At 41.1% G+C, this 15,495-nt stretch overlaps 1 protein-coding gene across 1 annotated transcript in view; it reads left to right on the top strand.

Annotated features, from left to right (window-relative positions):
* Window positions 1-15,495, top strand: part of TENM2 (teneurin transmembrane protein 2) — a 1,113,792-nt gene that overhangs the window by 1,014,631 nt on the left and 83,666 nt on the right. Inside the window, exon 17 of the mRNA XM_048487386.1 lies at window positions 8,863-9,009. Within this exon, the coding sequence (XP_048343343.1) occupies window positions 8,863-9,009 (147 nt within the window). The remainder of the gene's footprint in view (window positions 1-8,862; window positions 9,010-15,495) is intronic.

Below are 15,495 nucleotides of genomic sequence, written 5' to 3'. Positions count from 1 at the left end.
TAGCATTCTGTAAATACTTTGAATTATCTAGTATACAATAGCACAGAGGATGTACTTCACACATCTCACATATAACACTATTGCACTATAATTCATAATATAAAATAAGTCTACTTGGGGGGTGCCTTGGGGGAAATGCCATTATTCTTTATTCAATCCCTTTGCACAGAAACATTACAAATTCTTTATAACGTTTACATTAGATCCTTTCCAACAGCAGCCTTTTTTTTAGTAAACCCAATCCCAAATAAAAGAAAGTCCTGACGTTGTTCTCTTGAAGTGTCTGTTCATATACCAACCTGCATACAAAGGGATAAATGGATTTTTCTCCAAAGTTACCTGAAAGGACAAGTATAAGACAAAGGACATCCTCGCACTGACAATGAAATATCCCAGAGGATGGTGTCTAATACTAATGATTACAGTTACTGATCTTCAGGATAAAGAAACATTACCTGATGCTTTCTCCGGCATGAACTCTTTGGTAATGAAGTGCCTAGTATTATTTGCACTGTGTATAACAGTAAAATGTATATAAAAGCATGGAGAGGATCCAGAAATCTGTGGCCACAGAGGTGGTGCATCTTTCCTATGTTTCCTTTCCCTCAGCAGCCCTTTCTGACACTAGCAACATTGATTCCTGAGATCACAGCATCCATGTGGACTAGCCATGTGGTCAGGGACTGCAGAGGAAGAAGAAAACTCACCTCCTCCTTCCATCTGTTCACCTCTGCTAATGGAGGAAGCAGGAAGGACAGTGTCATTCCCTTTCTCCTCCACATTGCAGCACCCTGACCCACAATAGGTCTTGCAATCTTGGGAATCAATTTTCCCAGAGTCAGATGGGACAGCTGGGGTGTGAAGAGACTATGGAAAGATTCCATGACTGGCAGTGCCTCCCACTGACACTCTGCTAAATACAGTCCATGTTTTGTTCCTTCACACTGAGCCAATATGTGGCATATATGCAAGAGCATAGTCAATAAATACAATACTCATACTTCTTATTGCTTTTGGCATGATTTATATCACAGTCCCTAAAGCATTTACAGCAAATCCCACTGATGTTTAGGATTGCTGGTTTGAGAAGTAGTTCAGAAACATCCCTATCATTGACACCTTCCTTCATGTGGAAGAGGGAACGTCTTTTCAGTTGTGAAATGCCATCCTTCTGGCTGTTCCCAGGGGGATGACATTTTGTCTGTACAGCAAGATCATGGAGTGCAGCAAGAAATCTGAAGGCAAGATCATGCAATTCTGGTGTGGTCTGGACTCAGCCTTTGATACAACATCTTGGAGTTGGTGAAGAGGTTACCTTCACTTGGTACTTGTGGGAAGGCATATAGGGCAGTTTTGTTCCAGAGGACAAAGTTTGGTGAAGGACAAATTTTGGTGAAGGACAAACACATGTCCTTGAATAATTGTTGAATAATTGATTCTAATTTTATTTGTTTGGTTGGTTGATTGTGGGTTATGTTCGGTCATTTCTGCCCTTAACCCATTTCAGTCTGACTTTAGGCCAGGTTTCAGGATGTAAACAGATTTTGTGGCCTTGGCTGACAATCTTTGCTTACTGTTGGATAAGGGCAATCCATTGAAGAAGATGCTAACGTATCAGGAGTTTTTTATGCAGTCCACCATGTCATTTTGATGGCTCAACTGCAGTCAGAAAGGGGCTGCCATCCATTAGTTTCACTCTTTTTTTTCTGGCAAGAGACAGTTACCATAGAAGAGGCAGAGAAGCTACTCAGGACTTGAAGTGTGAAGTACCCTGTGAGGCTATTTTATCCTCAGTGCTCTTCAATCTATCTTTAAAATCTTTAGTTGAGATCATTAGGAGTGTTGGAGTAAGTTGTCACAAATATGCTGATAAAATCCAACTTTACTGACCTCTTGACACAGATATGAAAGACTTGGACCAATGTCTCTAGGCTGTGGTTACATGGATGAGGTTACTGAAGCTTAATACAAAAACAAGAAGTGATGCTTGTCTGGAAGGCAGAAAGTTTGACTGAATGGAATTAAGCTTTCTGTAGTAGTTTGTAAAGAGCTTGGGGTACTCCTGGACCCATTCTTGTAAATGGATAAGATTGATGGTATTGCTAGAAACTCCTTCATTCTATTATATTGAGATCATAAGCTGGCCCCTTATCTAGATTTTGCTTAGCTATTCTACTGTCTATGGTACTTTCACCTTCAGATTGAATTACTATATTGCCCTTCTAAGACAACCTCTTAGAAACTCCGATAGGTCCAAAATGCAGTAGCAAGGCTTCCACTGGAGTCAGCAGCTTGGAACACATAACTCCAGTGCTTTGTCAACTATACTTCCTATATATATGCTTCCAGACCCAATTCAAAGTGCTGTTTATTACATTTAAAGCCCATTGCTGCCTTGTGTCCTCATACTTACTGAAAAAGAGAAGAGTTTGGATTTATTCCCCACTGTTTTCAACCATAAGGAGTCTCAAAGCAGCTTACAAATGCCTTCCCTTCCTCTCCCCACAACAGATACCCCTGTGTGATAGGAGGGGCTGAGAGAATTTTGAGAACTGTGACTAACCTGAAATACCCAGCAGGCTTCATGTGTAGGAATGGGTAAACCTAGTTCACCAGCTTAGAGTACACCACACATGTGAAGGAGTGGGGAATCAGTGAGTAGGAAATTTTTTATTTAAAAAAATTTATACCCCACTAAAAGAACATAAGAACATAAGAACAAGCCAGCTGGATCAGACCAGAGTCCATCTAGTCCAGCTCTCTGCTACTCGCAGTGGCCCACCAGGTGCCTTTGGGAGTTCACAGGACAGCAATGGCCTTCAGGCTGTTGCTCCCGAAAGCACCTGATCATGGGCATTTGCAATCTCGTAGATCAGTGATCAAGATTGGTAGCCATAAATCGACTTCTCCTCCATAAATCTGTCCAAGCCCCTTTTAAAGCTATCCAGGTTAGTGGCCATCACCACCTCCTGTGGCAGCATATTCCAAACACCAATCACACGTTGCGTGAAGAAGTGTTTCCTTTTATTAGTTCTAATTCTTCCCCCCAGCATTTTCAATGAATGCCCCCTGGTTCTAGTATTGTGAGAAAGAGAGAAAAATTTCTCTCTCTGTCAACATTTCACCCATGCATAATTTTATACTTCAATCATATCCCCTCAGACGCTCTCCAAACTAAAGAGTCCCAAATGCTGCAGCCTTCCTCATAAGGAAGGTGCTGTAGTCCCTCAATCATCCTCGGCCTCTTCTCTCTGCACTTCTTTTTTCTATCTCTTCAATATCCTTTTGAGATGTGGCTAATTCAGAACCGGAACACAGTAATCTGTGGCGCGGTCGCATCCACAGCTTTATATATATGGGCATGACAATCTTGCAGTTTTATTCTCAATTCCTTTCCTAATTATCCCTTGGCATAGAGTTTGCCTCTTTCACAGCTGCCATACATTGAGTTGACATTCCCATGGAACTATCAACTAAGATCTTCCAAATCCTCTTTCCTGGTCTGTGACTGATAGCACTGACCCCTGTGAAGTATGTGTATGTGAAGTTTGGATTTTGCCCCTATGTGCATCACTTTGCATTTTGCTACATTGAACTGCATTTGCCATTTCTTAGCCCACTCACCTAATTTATCAAGGTCCGCTTGGAGCTCCTCGCAATCCTTTGTGGTTCTCACCACCCTACATAATTTGGTATCATCTGCAAACTTGGCCACCACGCTACCCACCCCTACTTCCAGGTCATTTATGAATAGGTTAAAGAGCACTGGTCCCAATACGGATCCTTGGGGGACACCACTCCCTACATCTCTCCATTGTGAGAATTTCCCATTTACACCCACTCTTTGCTTCCCTTCTCACTGGACACAGTGTGTAACAGACTTCCCTCTGTGATACACCTCAGAAGATGCTAGCCACAGTTGCAGGCGAAACGTTAGGAACAAGATCCACTAGACCATGGCTGCACAGCCCGGAAAACCCACCACAACCAGTGGAAATTAACTGTTTTGCCAGGCTAATAGTTGAGGCAGCAATGGTGTTCATCCAGCAGACCTCCTCTCCATTCTTCTCACTTCTCCTATTGTTTCCTTCCCTTCGTCTGTGATGAATGATCTGATGAGTTTATGCGGTATAACTTCGATATCATTCGTCCATCAAAATCAGTAGTGCCGTGTTTCAAGCAGAATGTTTATGGTTTTTGGATTTTATTGTTGGAAGCTGCCCTCAGCCTGTAAGGGGAAAGGCAGCCTATAAATTGAATGGATGAATGTAATCTATGGTTGAACTGCTAGCGTGTCCTGTTTGCACTTATGCAGTAGTTACCATAAGAAGAAATGCAAAGGCATATAAAGTCATGTATCTGCAGTGTGGCCTGCCATCAGTTACCCAGGGAATACTGGTTTGCTTAGAATCACACTGTTGATTTAATTTGTGCACCTATATTCTTCTGAAGTGGTGTTAAAGGGTATAAGGCTGAAGTGGAAGGTTCAAAATAATTGGTTGTGGTGGGTTCCCGGGCTGTGCAGCCATGGTCTGGTGGATCTTGTTCCTAGTGTTTCGCCTGCATCTGTGGCTGGCATCTTCAAAGATTTATCACAGAGGGATGTCTGTTACACACTTGAATCAAGTGGCTTTATAGAGTGGACCGTGGAAAAAGATACGTTCCATTGATTCCACTTATTTTTGTTCACATGGGCATAATGTCTCTGATCTAGGGATTTTTCTGTACTTTCCCTCCAGTACTGTTGTTGGTAGAGCAAAACATCTCTTTAAGTTAAATGCTGTTCTGTAATTACTAGTATCTAGAAATGAAAGATGAGCAGCTTGTGTGAGGATGTATCATTATTTGCTGGGGACAAAAAAGGCTGGGGAGTTACCAAGATTGGACTGTCTCTTAATATCTTCCACTCTCTGTTTTAAGGCTCGTTTTTCCTGGTCTCTGCCTAGCCTGAGTAATTTGTGTCAAGAGAAGCCTAGACTTGCCATTTTATTCCTAAGGCCAGGGGAAACACTCTATGGCAAACTGCATCTGTTACTCCTGTCCTCTTGGTTGCCATACATTGGCTGTGTCTTGATGAAGAGGATTGCATGGTGTGTAGTGGTTAAGAGCAGTGGAGGTCTGGGAGAAATGGGTTTGATAATTCTGTTTTTCTTTTTTTGTTTATTTGTTTATTGTTTGTTATAAAGGTTGGGAAAGTATTATAGGTAAAGGTGTTTCATTTTCTTTTTTTCTTGAAATATAGATTGGAAAGAAAGGAGTTTAAACTACTCTTTTAGATTAAGGATTTTGGATCTCTCTGTTAAGTTTTCTTTCAAGGGGAATAGATAAAGTAGTTATAGGAATCTGAAGGGTAAGTAGAAAGTACAGGGGAGGGAAATATGGGAAGGAGGGAGGCAAAATAGCAGGGCAACTGTATTTTTTGGTGATGTTTTAATTGGGGGAGTTCAGAGAGATAGACAATTAGATATGTTTGTGATATGTTAACAATTGTAAACAGTTTTTGGTTTCTCTCCTTACTTAAATTATCATATAAAATCAATCAATATAATTATATATATATTGCTTTTTTTCAGTATATTGCTTTTTTAATACTGTAAACAGTCATTATTTAAATCCAGAGGCAGAGCGAGGGGGAACTGTACCTGGGGTGCGCAGACCCTGCGCCCCTGCGGCAGCACTGCCCACCCAGCTCTGGAACACCCCGCCCCTGGAACGCCCAGGCCACACCCCCACCACATCACGCCCCACCCAGCCCCATTGGCCACTCCACCATCGGAACCTGTTGTTAAAATTTTTGAATCCCACCACTGTAATATACCCCCAGGGCAGATGTTGCACTTTCCTTAGCAAATGGGGAGGATAAAAGGGGAAATGTGAGAAGGTGGGGGAGGGTGGCAGCCCATGGGGGGGTGCAGAAATGTTGTGTTTTCCAGTTTGTATACTCTTCTGATCTTGCATTTGCTTTAATCATTTAAACTTGCTCTGCTATTTTCTTAAAGTTTTTTCTTTCTCAGCTGTTTTAGCTTTGCGAGGTTTTGTTTTGACTTTGACTTTAATTATTATTGTATACTGTCCCTTTAAATATTGCTTTAGCATTGTCTGTCTGTGGATTCCGTTGATATTATAGATACATTTGGTGAGATCTAACAGAGCATTTCTGGAAGGATTTCTGCCCAAGTAGTTCATCTGTAGCCCAAACTGGCCCCTGGACATCAATAATTGGGAGGAGGATATGTGAGTTTACAGGGGAAGGGGGGAAACAAAAAAGTCGTGCTTCACACCCGGAAATCCATCTGCAGAAACGTTTTGTTAGTTCCAGACTATCATTACTGATATTTATTTATTTATTATATTGGATTTTGTAGACCACCTCATCCCCAAAGGGCTCTATTGTTATTTTATGCTTGGAGTGGTTTTAATTATCATAGTATTGTGGGGGGTTTATATTATTATATTATTGTATAATGTGCATTACACCTAGAGTCTTTGTGCTGTTTGATGGACAGAAAATCTCCAGATAAATTAATAGACCATGATTAGAGATCTTGAATAATCTCATCATAGAGCCAATCTTGTTCTTGCAACATGTTTTTCACCCTTCAGTCTCTTTGACTTCCATGTGCTCTTGAGAAAGTTTGAAGAATAAATAATATATCATGACACGATTGACAGTTTCAAATGCCCCCTGCACACTTCCTTGCCATTTTTCACACTTTATTATAGTACTGAAAAAGGTTTTATGTTTGTTTGTTTGTTTTAATGAGCAAAAAGTACAGGTCTTGTGTATCTGTTGAGACTGTTTTATCTTCAAGACGTAGACTGCCAAGGCAATTCCATTATCCATGGACATTTTGGTTTTATGTGCAGACAACATGGCAAGTTCAATATTTCAGTACAGGTCTCAGCTGACAATGAAATACGTTTAGCCATAGCCACTCATTTTACAGATAATCCTTGGGGCCCTACTGAGTTTGTTATCTTCCATTCTGTCCACAGACCAAAATAATATGGGGTCAATAATGTCAAGCCAGACACTAACTTGTTAGAGTAAACTTTATTGTATTCCATTTTGTTGTTATTTCTGACATCCTTTCTTTAAAAAATAAATATTCTTGATTCCAGGTAATTTCATTTTCTTTCTTCTTTTTTTTAACGATCACTTAACTGCCCAATCCAGAGGGCTGAGGTGGCTGGGGACTGCCCTGTTGCTGTGCTGACACATGCCTCAAGGAGGCTTTTAGGCGGGTGGGAGGCAGCAACAAAAAGAAATCCCCTGGCTGCCTGCAACACCCTTTGTAGTCCAAAAGGGTGGCCTATCTCTGAGCCCTGAGTTGCAGCATACCTGGCTCCAAAGCCTGGATGAAAGCTGACTAACATTAATTCCACCCCAGGAATGCCCTGGCCTGGCCTGTCCCCCTACATCAGCATCCACTTGGATGCCAGTGTGACTCTGTGACTGCATCCACTTCTGGGGTTTGCTGCATTGGAGCTGTGGGGTGCCTGGATGCCTGCTGCCCCCTCCCCCAGATTGGAGTGTGTCAGATGACTTAATTTGTACATTGAAGCTGGGCTGACTCCTCCAGTGATGCCTATATCCTAACTGTACAAATGTCTGCAACGATGCACAGAAATGTTTGTAGAGATAATGTTACACTGGCACCCTGAGCATGGTTTGCTGTATGTTAGGTTGGCTGCAATACTTTTAGATGTCACATATATAGGTTTAAACTGCCTTAGATGATTCAATATTGGCTGAAATGCTGCTCGTGATAGTGTTATGGCAAGTAATCCAAATCCATTATCCAGTCCCCTTCTCTCCAAAATGTAACAGCTTTGCTTGGCAATACTGCCCTACATTTGATAGCAAGGTGATGGTGTTGGTTCTGATGCACATCATCACACTGCTGCACTAGTGTGAATTTCAAGCCAGTTTATGATACCAGTTCAATTACCCAAGTTACAGGGTTGTGCTGCTTCTGAAGTTGCTCTCCTCATCCTTAGTGAGGCAGTAAAACAAAAGATATTATATGGAAATGAGTGCTGAAACTTCTCTAATTTTCTAAAGGAATTTCAGCTATTAGAATACTTCCTTGTTGCATTTTAGTACATGGTAGAGAGCCATTTTTATCCTGTTTCATGAATATAGTTACTCCAAAATGATTTGTTTGATTTCCATTCTTTGGCAGCTGTGCAGTCCAGCGGTTTGTTTGTTTATATTTAAGGCTAATTCAGGATTGAAAGAGGTTGAAAATGAGAAGACTGAATAATTAGGATACCTCTTTTCTGCTTTAGGGTATTTTGCATGTTAATGTGTAAATGTGGGTATATTGACACAATCCACTGCCACAATATCATGTAAAACTTAGGCATTTTTAATCACATATGTCTGTATTTCAAGCGCACAAAAGATTGCATTCCAGCATAGGGAAAATAGGCGTAATTTAATCACCTAATAGTTGCCCCCTAATAGTTTATAAAATCTTGGAATCTAACCATAGCCTCAGGCTTTTGTTGAGAGGGAAAAAAACAAGCTGAGAGAGAGACGATAAGATGCAGTGTGGTAAAGTTAGATATTCAGAGGCAAAAAAATGGAATTAAGGTCTAAGTCTTAATTTGAGTTGGCTTTGAAAGTAGATCCCAAGGCTACAAGGAGCTTTCACAGATTATTTGTCTTTTGCATTCTACTGCCCAAAGTGAAACTCTAGCTGAAAAGATGGGAGGGGGTGTGCCAGCCCAGTGTGTTTGCTACAGCCTTGACATTTCTTTTTGAGTGTGCAGTAACATTGTTTCATGTGCCTAGAGTGTGGAATCTTTGTGCAAATCAGTATTTCTTGTACTTATCTTCTTCATTTCTTCAACCAGATGGCTGCCCTGATTTGTGCAATGGCAATGGGAGATGCACACTCGGTCAGAACAGCTGGCAGTGTGTCTGCCAGACCGGCTGGAGAGGGCCTGGATGCAATGTTGCTATGGAAACCTCCTGTGCTGATAACAAGGATAATGAGGGAGGTGAGCAAAAGTCTTCCAATTCCCAGTCCCTAAAGAGCAGAGGGTTATGTGCTGTTTCGTCATGAGTCATTTTACTAGAGAAAGACCCCCCCTCCTACAGTTGTCAAGTGTTATTGTTACATTTCCTTTGAAACAAATGAGATGGAGAAAGTAGTGCTCTTGTGGGGAAAATGATGTGACCGGAAAGGCTGCTTTTAAAGGCAGGAGGTTTGATTCATCCTTGGTGAAACACAGATGTAGCTGCTGGGATATATGTCTTAGAATGGCTTAGAGTTTTAGGCTGCAGTATTTCCATCAGATATGCAATCTGTTGAGGTAAAATCTCCAAAATAGCAGAATACTCACAGTTCATACAGTAACTGGATCAATAGATGACTGAGCAAAATATGTTGCAAGGCGTTAAATACCTGCTGGTGACAAAGGCAATATAATACTAGATGAAAATAGCTCAAGATATGTAATCTTCTGTGATTCATAGATGGAGATTGTTGTCATAATCATTTAGTTGGTTATGTCACAAGACTCACTCGGGCTTTTTTCCCTTGAACTTTTCATTGGCCTTGGACAAGAGCTCTTGCTGTTTCAGCCCCAGTCATACAATTAAACTTCCAGTGAAATACTTGATTTTAAGGCACCACATTTTGCTTATTTTTTAAGTTTTAAAACATTTTTTAAAGACACCTTTCTTCCTAAAGCTGTTGAGCTAAGTCCAGTTGCTCCAATGGAAAACAGAATACTTTATGTAAAAGTTCAATAATTAGTAATTAACAAATAGTTTATAATTGCTCCCTTTTCCACTGAAAGATGACTGGAGAATTGTATATTAATCCACCATTTCCTAAACCTTCTTTGTTCTAGAACGCTTCGCTTGGGTCCTAGTGTTTTGGGGACAGAACTAGATAGACACTAGCACCCAAGAGGAGCATTCTAGAACAAAGAAGGTCCAGGAAATGTCAGATTATACTTCTACTGTCATCTTTGGGTGGAAAAGAATTACAATAGTGGAAAGAAAAACAAAAGAATCATTTTGTGATGAGATGAAGGTTCCATCTGACTAGCAGTCCCAAGTGTAGTACCTGTCAGTTTCTTTGTGTCTGTTTGCTTTCCTGCTACTCACACCTTTCCACATGCCATCCTTATCCTTTTCAAGTTCTCTTTTGTTCCTCCCTCTCCCCATGTACATTGGTCATTTTCTCCACTTTCTTCTGTTGTCTTTCACATAATGCCATCCCCTTTCTCTGCCTTTCTGTTCTCTCTGTTTTTCACTCATGTTCCGTGCCACTTTTCTAGCTGGCTTTGACTTCTGTTAAAGGCAATATGTGTGTAGAGAAATTGAGTTGATGGGATAAACTGTGGGGAAGAGCCATGTTCCATTTATTTCCCACAAGGTTTTGGCAGTTGCCACAGTTTTAAAGGTGGCAATCTCACCTTGCTTTTATGGGGGGAATGCATTTGCTTGAAACCAGTATGACACAAAAACTGCTCTACCACCTGCAGAAAGGGGAAGAAAGTTGCTCACTATACAGAGTGAAAGCAAATATTACAAGAGATGAGGAAAGAGAAGATTAACTTTCCCCTAGCCTCAAATCCACTCTGACTTAGTCCCAGCACTTGGTTTACCCACAATACCTTTGTGCACACACCAAATAAAATAAATCTATGGAGGCCACAGTACTGGTTTCAACTAGACTATGATGTGAAAATATCCCTGAAAACAAAAATCTATTTTTGCCTGAATGTTACACTTGATTGAATATGAGGAAGAAGACTTGAAGAAAATATAACATATACTGTTTTCCATATGTAACCCTCAAGATATATTTAACTGGTAGGTTTCTTCCTGTACCCAGGGAAACAGAAAGACATGACAGGCGTTTTGTGATAATGCACATTAAGCTTTCTCAGAATTCCAGAAGTGCCCACAGGCTCATCAAGGTTGAGATTTCTAGTCTAGCCAATCATTCAGTCCACAGTCTGGGACTGGCAGAAGCAGGGGTTAAAGGCCATCACCATCTTTAATTTGCTTACCTCAGCATTTTGTAATCAAAGATTATTGTTAGCTAATTTTGAACATGGGCACTTGCTGTTAAAATGTTAATCATCATTCATGAATTTCAAAATGTCCTTTTAGTCATGCAGTCTTGTCGTTATCATCCCATCTTTTGAAAATATTTCTTTTTGTCTCTCTGAACCTTCTGCCAGTCAATGCCATTGGATGAAAACCATATTTGCTCATTCTCTATCTCATGTGTAATTTTATAAATCAGGAATAATAACAATAACAATTCTAATCAGATTTTTTCCCATTTAAACCATTTTATTTCTGTATTATTGTCTAATTGGAGATTTTCAAAATAACTCAAATATTATTACACTAGGAAAATGACTGAAATTACCCAACTATACATATAGGAACTTTTTCAACATTTGAAAAAAGTAGCTTTCAGTCAGCCTGACCTCTTGTTAAGATGTTTCCCAATATCTTATTTGGGTGTACGGTGTAAAAAGAGGCATCCCAGAGGCACCTTTTTTGTGCTGTGGAAAATGGACCAATGTCAGGCTGGTGAGAACCTCCACTGCTTTATTCTGCAACAGTTGGAGTTTCTGGAGCAGACCAAGGGTCGCCCCGCATAGAGTGAATTGCACTAGAGATTATGTGGATCACTGTAGCAAGGTCAGTCTGAGACAGATAGGGTGCCAATTGTCTCACATGGCAAAGCTGATAAAAAGCCAGGTGAGATACCTGTTTGACTTGAGCCTGCCATCTGCCTCTTTCTCTCCCAGCCACAGGACCTCAGCCTTAGCTAGATTTAGCTTCAGTTGATTCCTTTTTTAACAATCCAACACAGCAGCCAGACAGCTGGCCAAAATATCTGGGATAGCATCTGGATGACCATCTATCAGCAGATACAGCTGGGTGTCATCAGCATACTGACAACACCCCAGCTCAAACCTTCAGATTAACCTGTGTAACAGACTTCACTCTGTGATACACCTTTGAAAATGCCAGCCACAGATGCAGGCAAAACATTAGGAATAAGATCTACTAGACCATGGCTACACAGCCCGGAAAACCCACCACAACCTTCAGATTAACCATTCAAGAGAGTGCATATAGATATTAAATGATATTGATGAGAGAATCACCCCTTGTGAGACCCCACACTCCGAGTGGCATGCAGATATTCTCTCACCAATTGCAGCCTGCTGTCCTTGACCTTGGACTTCAAATGTATTTAAATAATTTAATGTAAGTAACCACAAAACAGGGGGAAAGGTTTGAGTGAGATTTCAGTGCCAATAAAATTACAAGGATTTCAAGAAAAACACATGGCATATTCTCATTAGATATCTTGTCAGCATTAATTTCACCTGGAGCATCTTCAAACATCACTTAGCTACATAATAGCTGCTTTCCCATAGCTATTTGGGTGGCATGGTCCTGTAATGTTATGCCAATCAAGTTCTACTAATCCTTTAAGACACTTTGGGAGGGTGCTTTTTAGTGGTATATGTTGATTAACCTGGAAAAAAACCTGATTTTTTTTGAAAAAGTCAGTATGGGGATGTAATGGACTTCACAGAAAAACAGAGGTTTAAAGGTGCAAAATCTGTAAGGGTCTGTTACTCTAGTCAATAATTTAGACTCATTAAGGTATCAAGAGCTTTATTGAACCATGTCAAAACCCCAGTGACAAGTAGCCAAAGATGGGGGCTCTGGCTCCTGTCCCTGGTATATATCAGAGAACATTTTCCCATTGGCATTTCCCCCTCCCACCTTTCTCAAAACAATGTATTGACAAAGGCTTTCACGGCCTCTGAAAATGCCAGCCGCAGATGCAGGCGAAACATTAGGAACAAGATCTACCAGACCACAGCCACACAGCCCGGAAAACCCACAACAGCCAGTTTCTCAAAACAATTTGCAACATGTAAGAAAGAGCAAGAGAGAGCATTGTTATGGAATCAGAGCCTGTGAAAGACTCCCCCTTGGTCCCAGGTAATGGGAGATAGAGAGGATGTATGCCTGAATCACTAGTAACAAAGCAAAGCAATGAAGAACCATTCAAAACCCAAGCGGCGATAACAAGCCAGATGTGGCCTTGGGCAAGTAGCAGGTCCCACCAGACTCTGTGGAGCCATGTCCGTCCCTGGGTTGCCTGGGCCTGACAAAATCAGGCAATGGAACAAGCACCCTGATAAGCTGTCCTACACTCTAATTGGTAGAGCAACCAGCTGACTCAGAGGGGAGGAGTATCTCTCTGAGAGGAAAAGTTATGTAAGCTTTGGGATCTAGATTCCTGCAAGTTAACATCAAATCCCTTAACTGCATCTGTTAAATATCTACTCTGAAGTAATTTCAGTTAGGAAGTGCATCCGACTTGAAATGTACTGAGTTCTGTGTGTGCTGAAAGCAGACAATACACAAACAGGAGAAAACTGGGATTCCCATCCTGGAGTGTTAGCATTCTGCTAAAGTTATCTCGGTAGGAAGATTTGTGAGAAGTGGATAGCTAACAGTGACTAGGTCAGTGGTTCTCAACCTGTGGGTCAGGACCCCTTTGGGGGTTGAACGACCCTTTCACAGGGGTCGCCTAAGACTCTGCATCAGTGTTCTCCATCTGTAAAATGGATAAATGTTAGAATAAGAAGGAGGAGGAGGAGTTTGGATTTATACCCCCCTTTCTCTCCTGCAGGAGACTCAAAGGGACTTACAATCTCCTTGCCCTTCTCCCCTCACAACAAACACCCTGTGAGGTAGGTGGGGCTGAGAGAGCTCCAAGAAGCTGTGACTAGCCCAAGGTCACCCAGCTGGCGTGTGTGGGAACATACAGGCTAATCTGAATTCCCCAGATAAGCCTCCACAGCTCAGGTGGCAGAGCTGGGAATCAAATCCGGTTCCTCCAGATTAGATACACAAGCTCTTAACCTCCTACACCACTGCTGCTCACTCATTAGGAAGGTTGAGAACCACTGGTCTAGGCTGAATGTGTACTGTGTGAAAGGGTACCAACATGTTAGAACCAAAAGTCATCCTGAATCCATTAGCCAGTAACATCTAGCTGAACCATCTTAAAGAACTTCTCATAACATCTAAGCAACTGTGAAACCTATAAAGCTTGATTAAGAACTGTGCCTGAGCCAAAATTGATATTTCCATATAGTTATCTCTTGCCTGATTTCCATCCATTTGAAATATCTCCTGATCCCATTTAGTTTGTTCAGATTTTACTTCTGCTTGTTGAACTTACCTCAATTATCTGATGCCTTAAAAAGGGGGGTTTGCCATATGGGGAAAAATACTCCCTTAACCTGTCTGGAGTTTTGAAGGCTGAGCAGATAAGCTTGAACATTTCATATGCTACCATCAAAACTGCACAGTCATATAAAAGGCGGAAAAACTTGCCCAGCATAGTTAGGAGGTTGCTTGAGCCTGCCACAAATAGTTTGTAAGGTAAGGGGACTTGCCACAGGAGTTTTGGATTTTTCAGCTTTTTCAAAATTTCTGAGCCCCCCCCCCCCAAAAAAAAAAAAAAAAGCACAGCCGTATTGCTTACTAGATTTTCTTTTTGCTTGTTTGAAGGATAGGGCAGATTTATTTCTGATGCCTGACGATTTCTTTTTCTTCCTTTGTGTTCTTATGTCCAGCTGCTACAGCCTTATATCTGGAAAACTGATCACAAAGGAAATGTAAAATCTAGGATGTTTTTGGCATGTCATGTAGTGACTATAATTTAGAACCATGCATTTAAGTAGTGTTTTTGTTTCCATATGCATGGTGTACATAAAAATAAATCAGATCCAACTAGGAGAAAAGTCATATTAAAAGCGGGGAAAATAGCTCGTATAGGTTGAATTATGACTTTTAACAAGTTTGCTTTCTGTCTTGCCTTTGGGAAGAGAATTCTGCTTCCAAAATTATGGTAAGACAAGGGAAAACTGCAAAACTCATGGTGATGGGAAATATTAACTCCCCCATTATTGAGCTGGCATAAGTCACCTTGGAGCCTAGCTGCAGTGGCAGGCAGTGGTCTTGAGCATTACTCCAAGCCCAGAGCAGTTCCTGATATCCACTGCAGTTGATCCCAGAACAGCTCCCAACATCTGCTGTCACAGTTGGGCTCAGAGTGGCTCCTGGTGTCCATCACCACTGTGGCTAGGCTCCTGGGCTTCCCTATAACAAAGTAAGTGTGTGGCCTAAGCATGCACAGACAATGCTTTTTAAAAATTTTAACTGTTTATTTTGCATGGAATTTAAACATTTCAGGAATTTTTCAGGAATTTAAACATTTCAGGAATTTAAACATTTCAGATTTTTTTCTCCAAACCTGGATCTTCAAAGCTTGTTCAACATTTGTGTGGCCCCAATCCATGGATTTTGGTATCCACTGATGGGGATCACACCTCATTATTAGATATATAGATATGAACCTCAATTTGAGGAAAGCAGTAGCATCCAGTGGAACCTCCAACCAGTGTCCCCAC

The sequence above is a fragment of the Sphaerodactylus townsendi genome, linkage group LG03 (genome assembly GCF_021028975.2).
Source record: "Sphaerodactylus townsendi isolate TG3544 linkage group LG03, MPM_Stown_v2.3, whole genome shotgun sequence".
NCBI classification, from domain to species: Eukaryota; Metazoa; Chordata; class Lepidosauria; order Squamata; family Sphaerodactylidae; genus Sphaerodactylus; species Sphaerodactylus townsendi.
The sequence above is the reverse complement of the archived record's forward strand: the minus strand, read 5'-3'. Positions and strand labels throughout refer to the sequence as shown.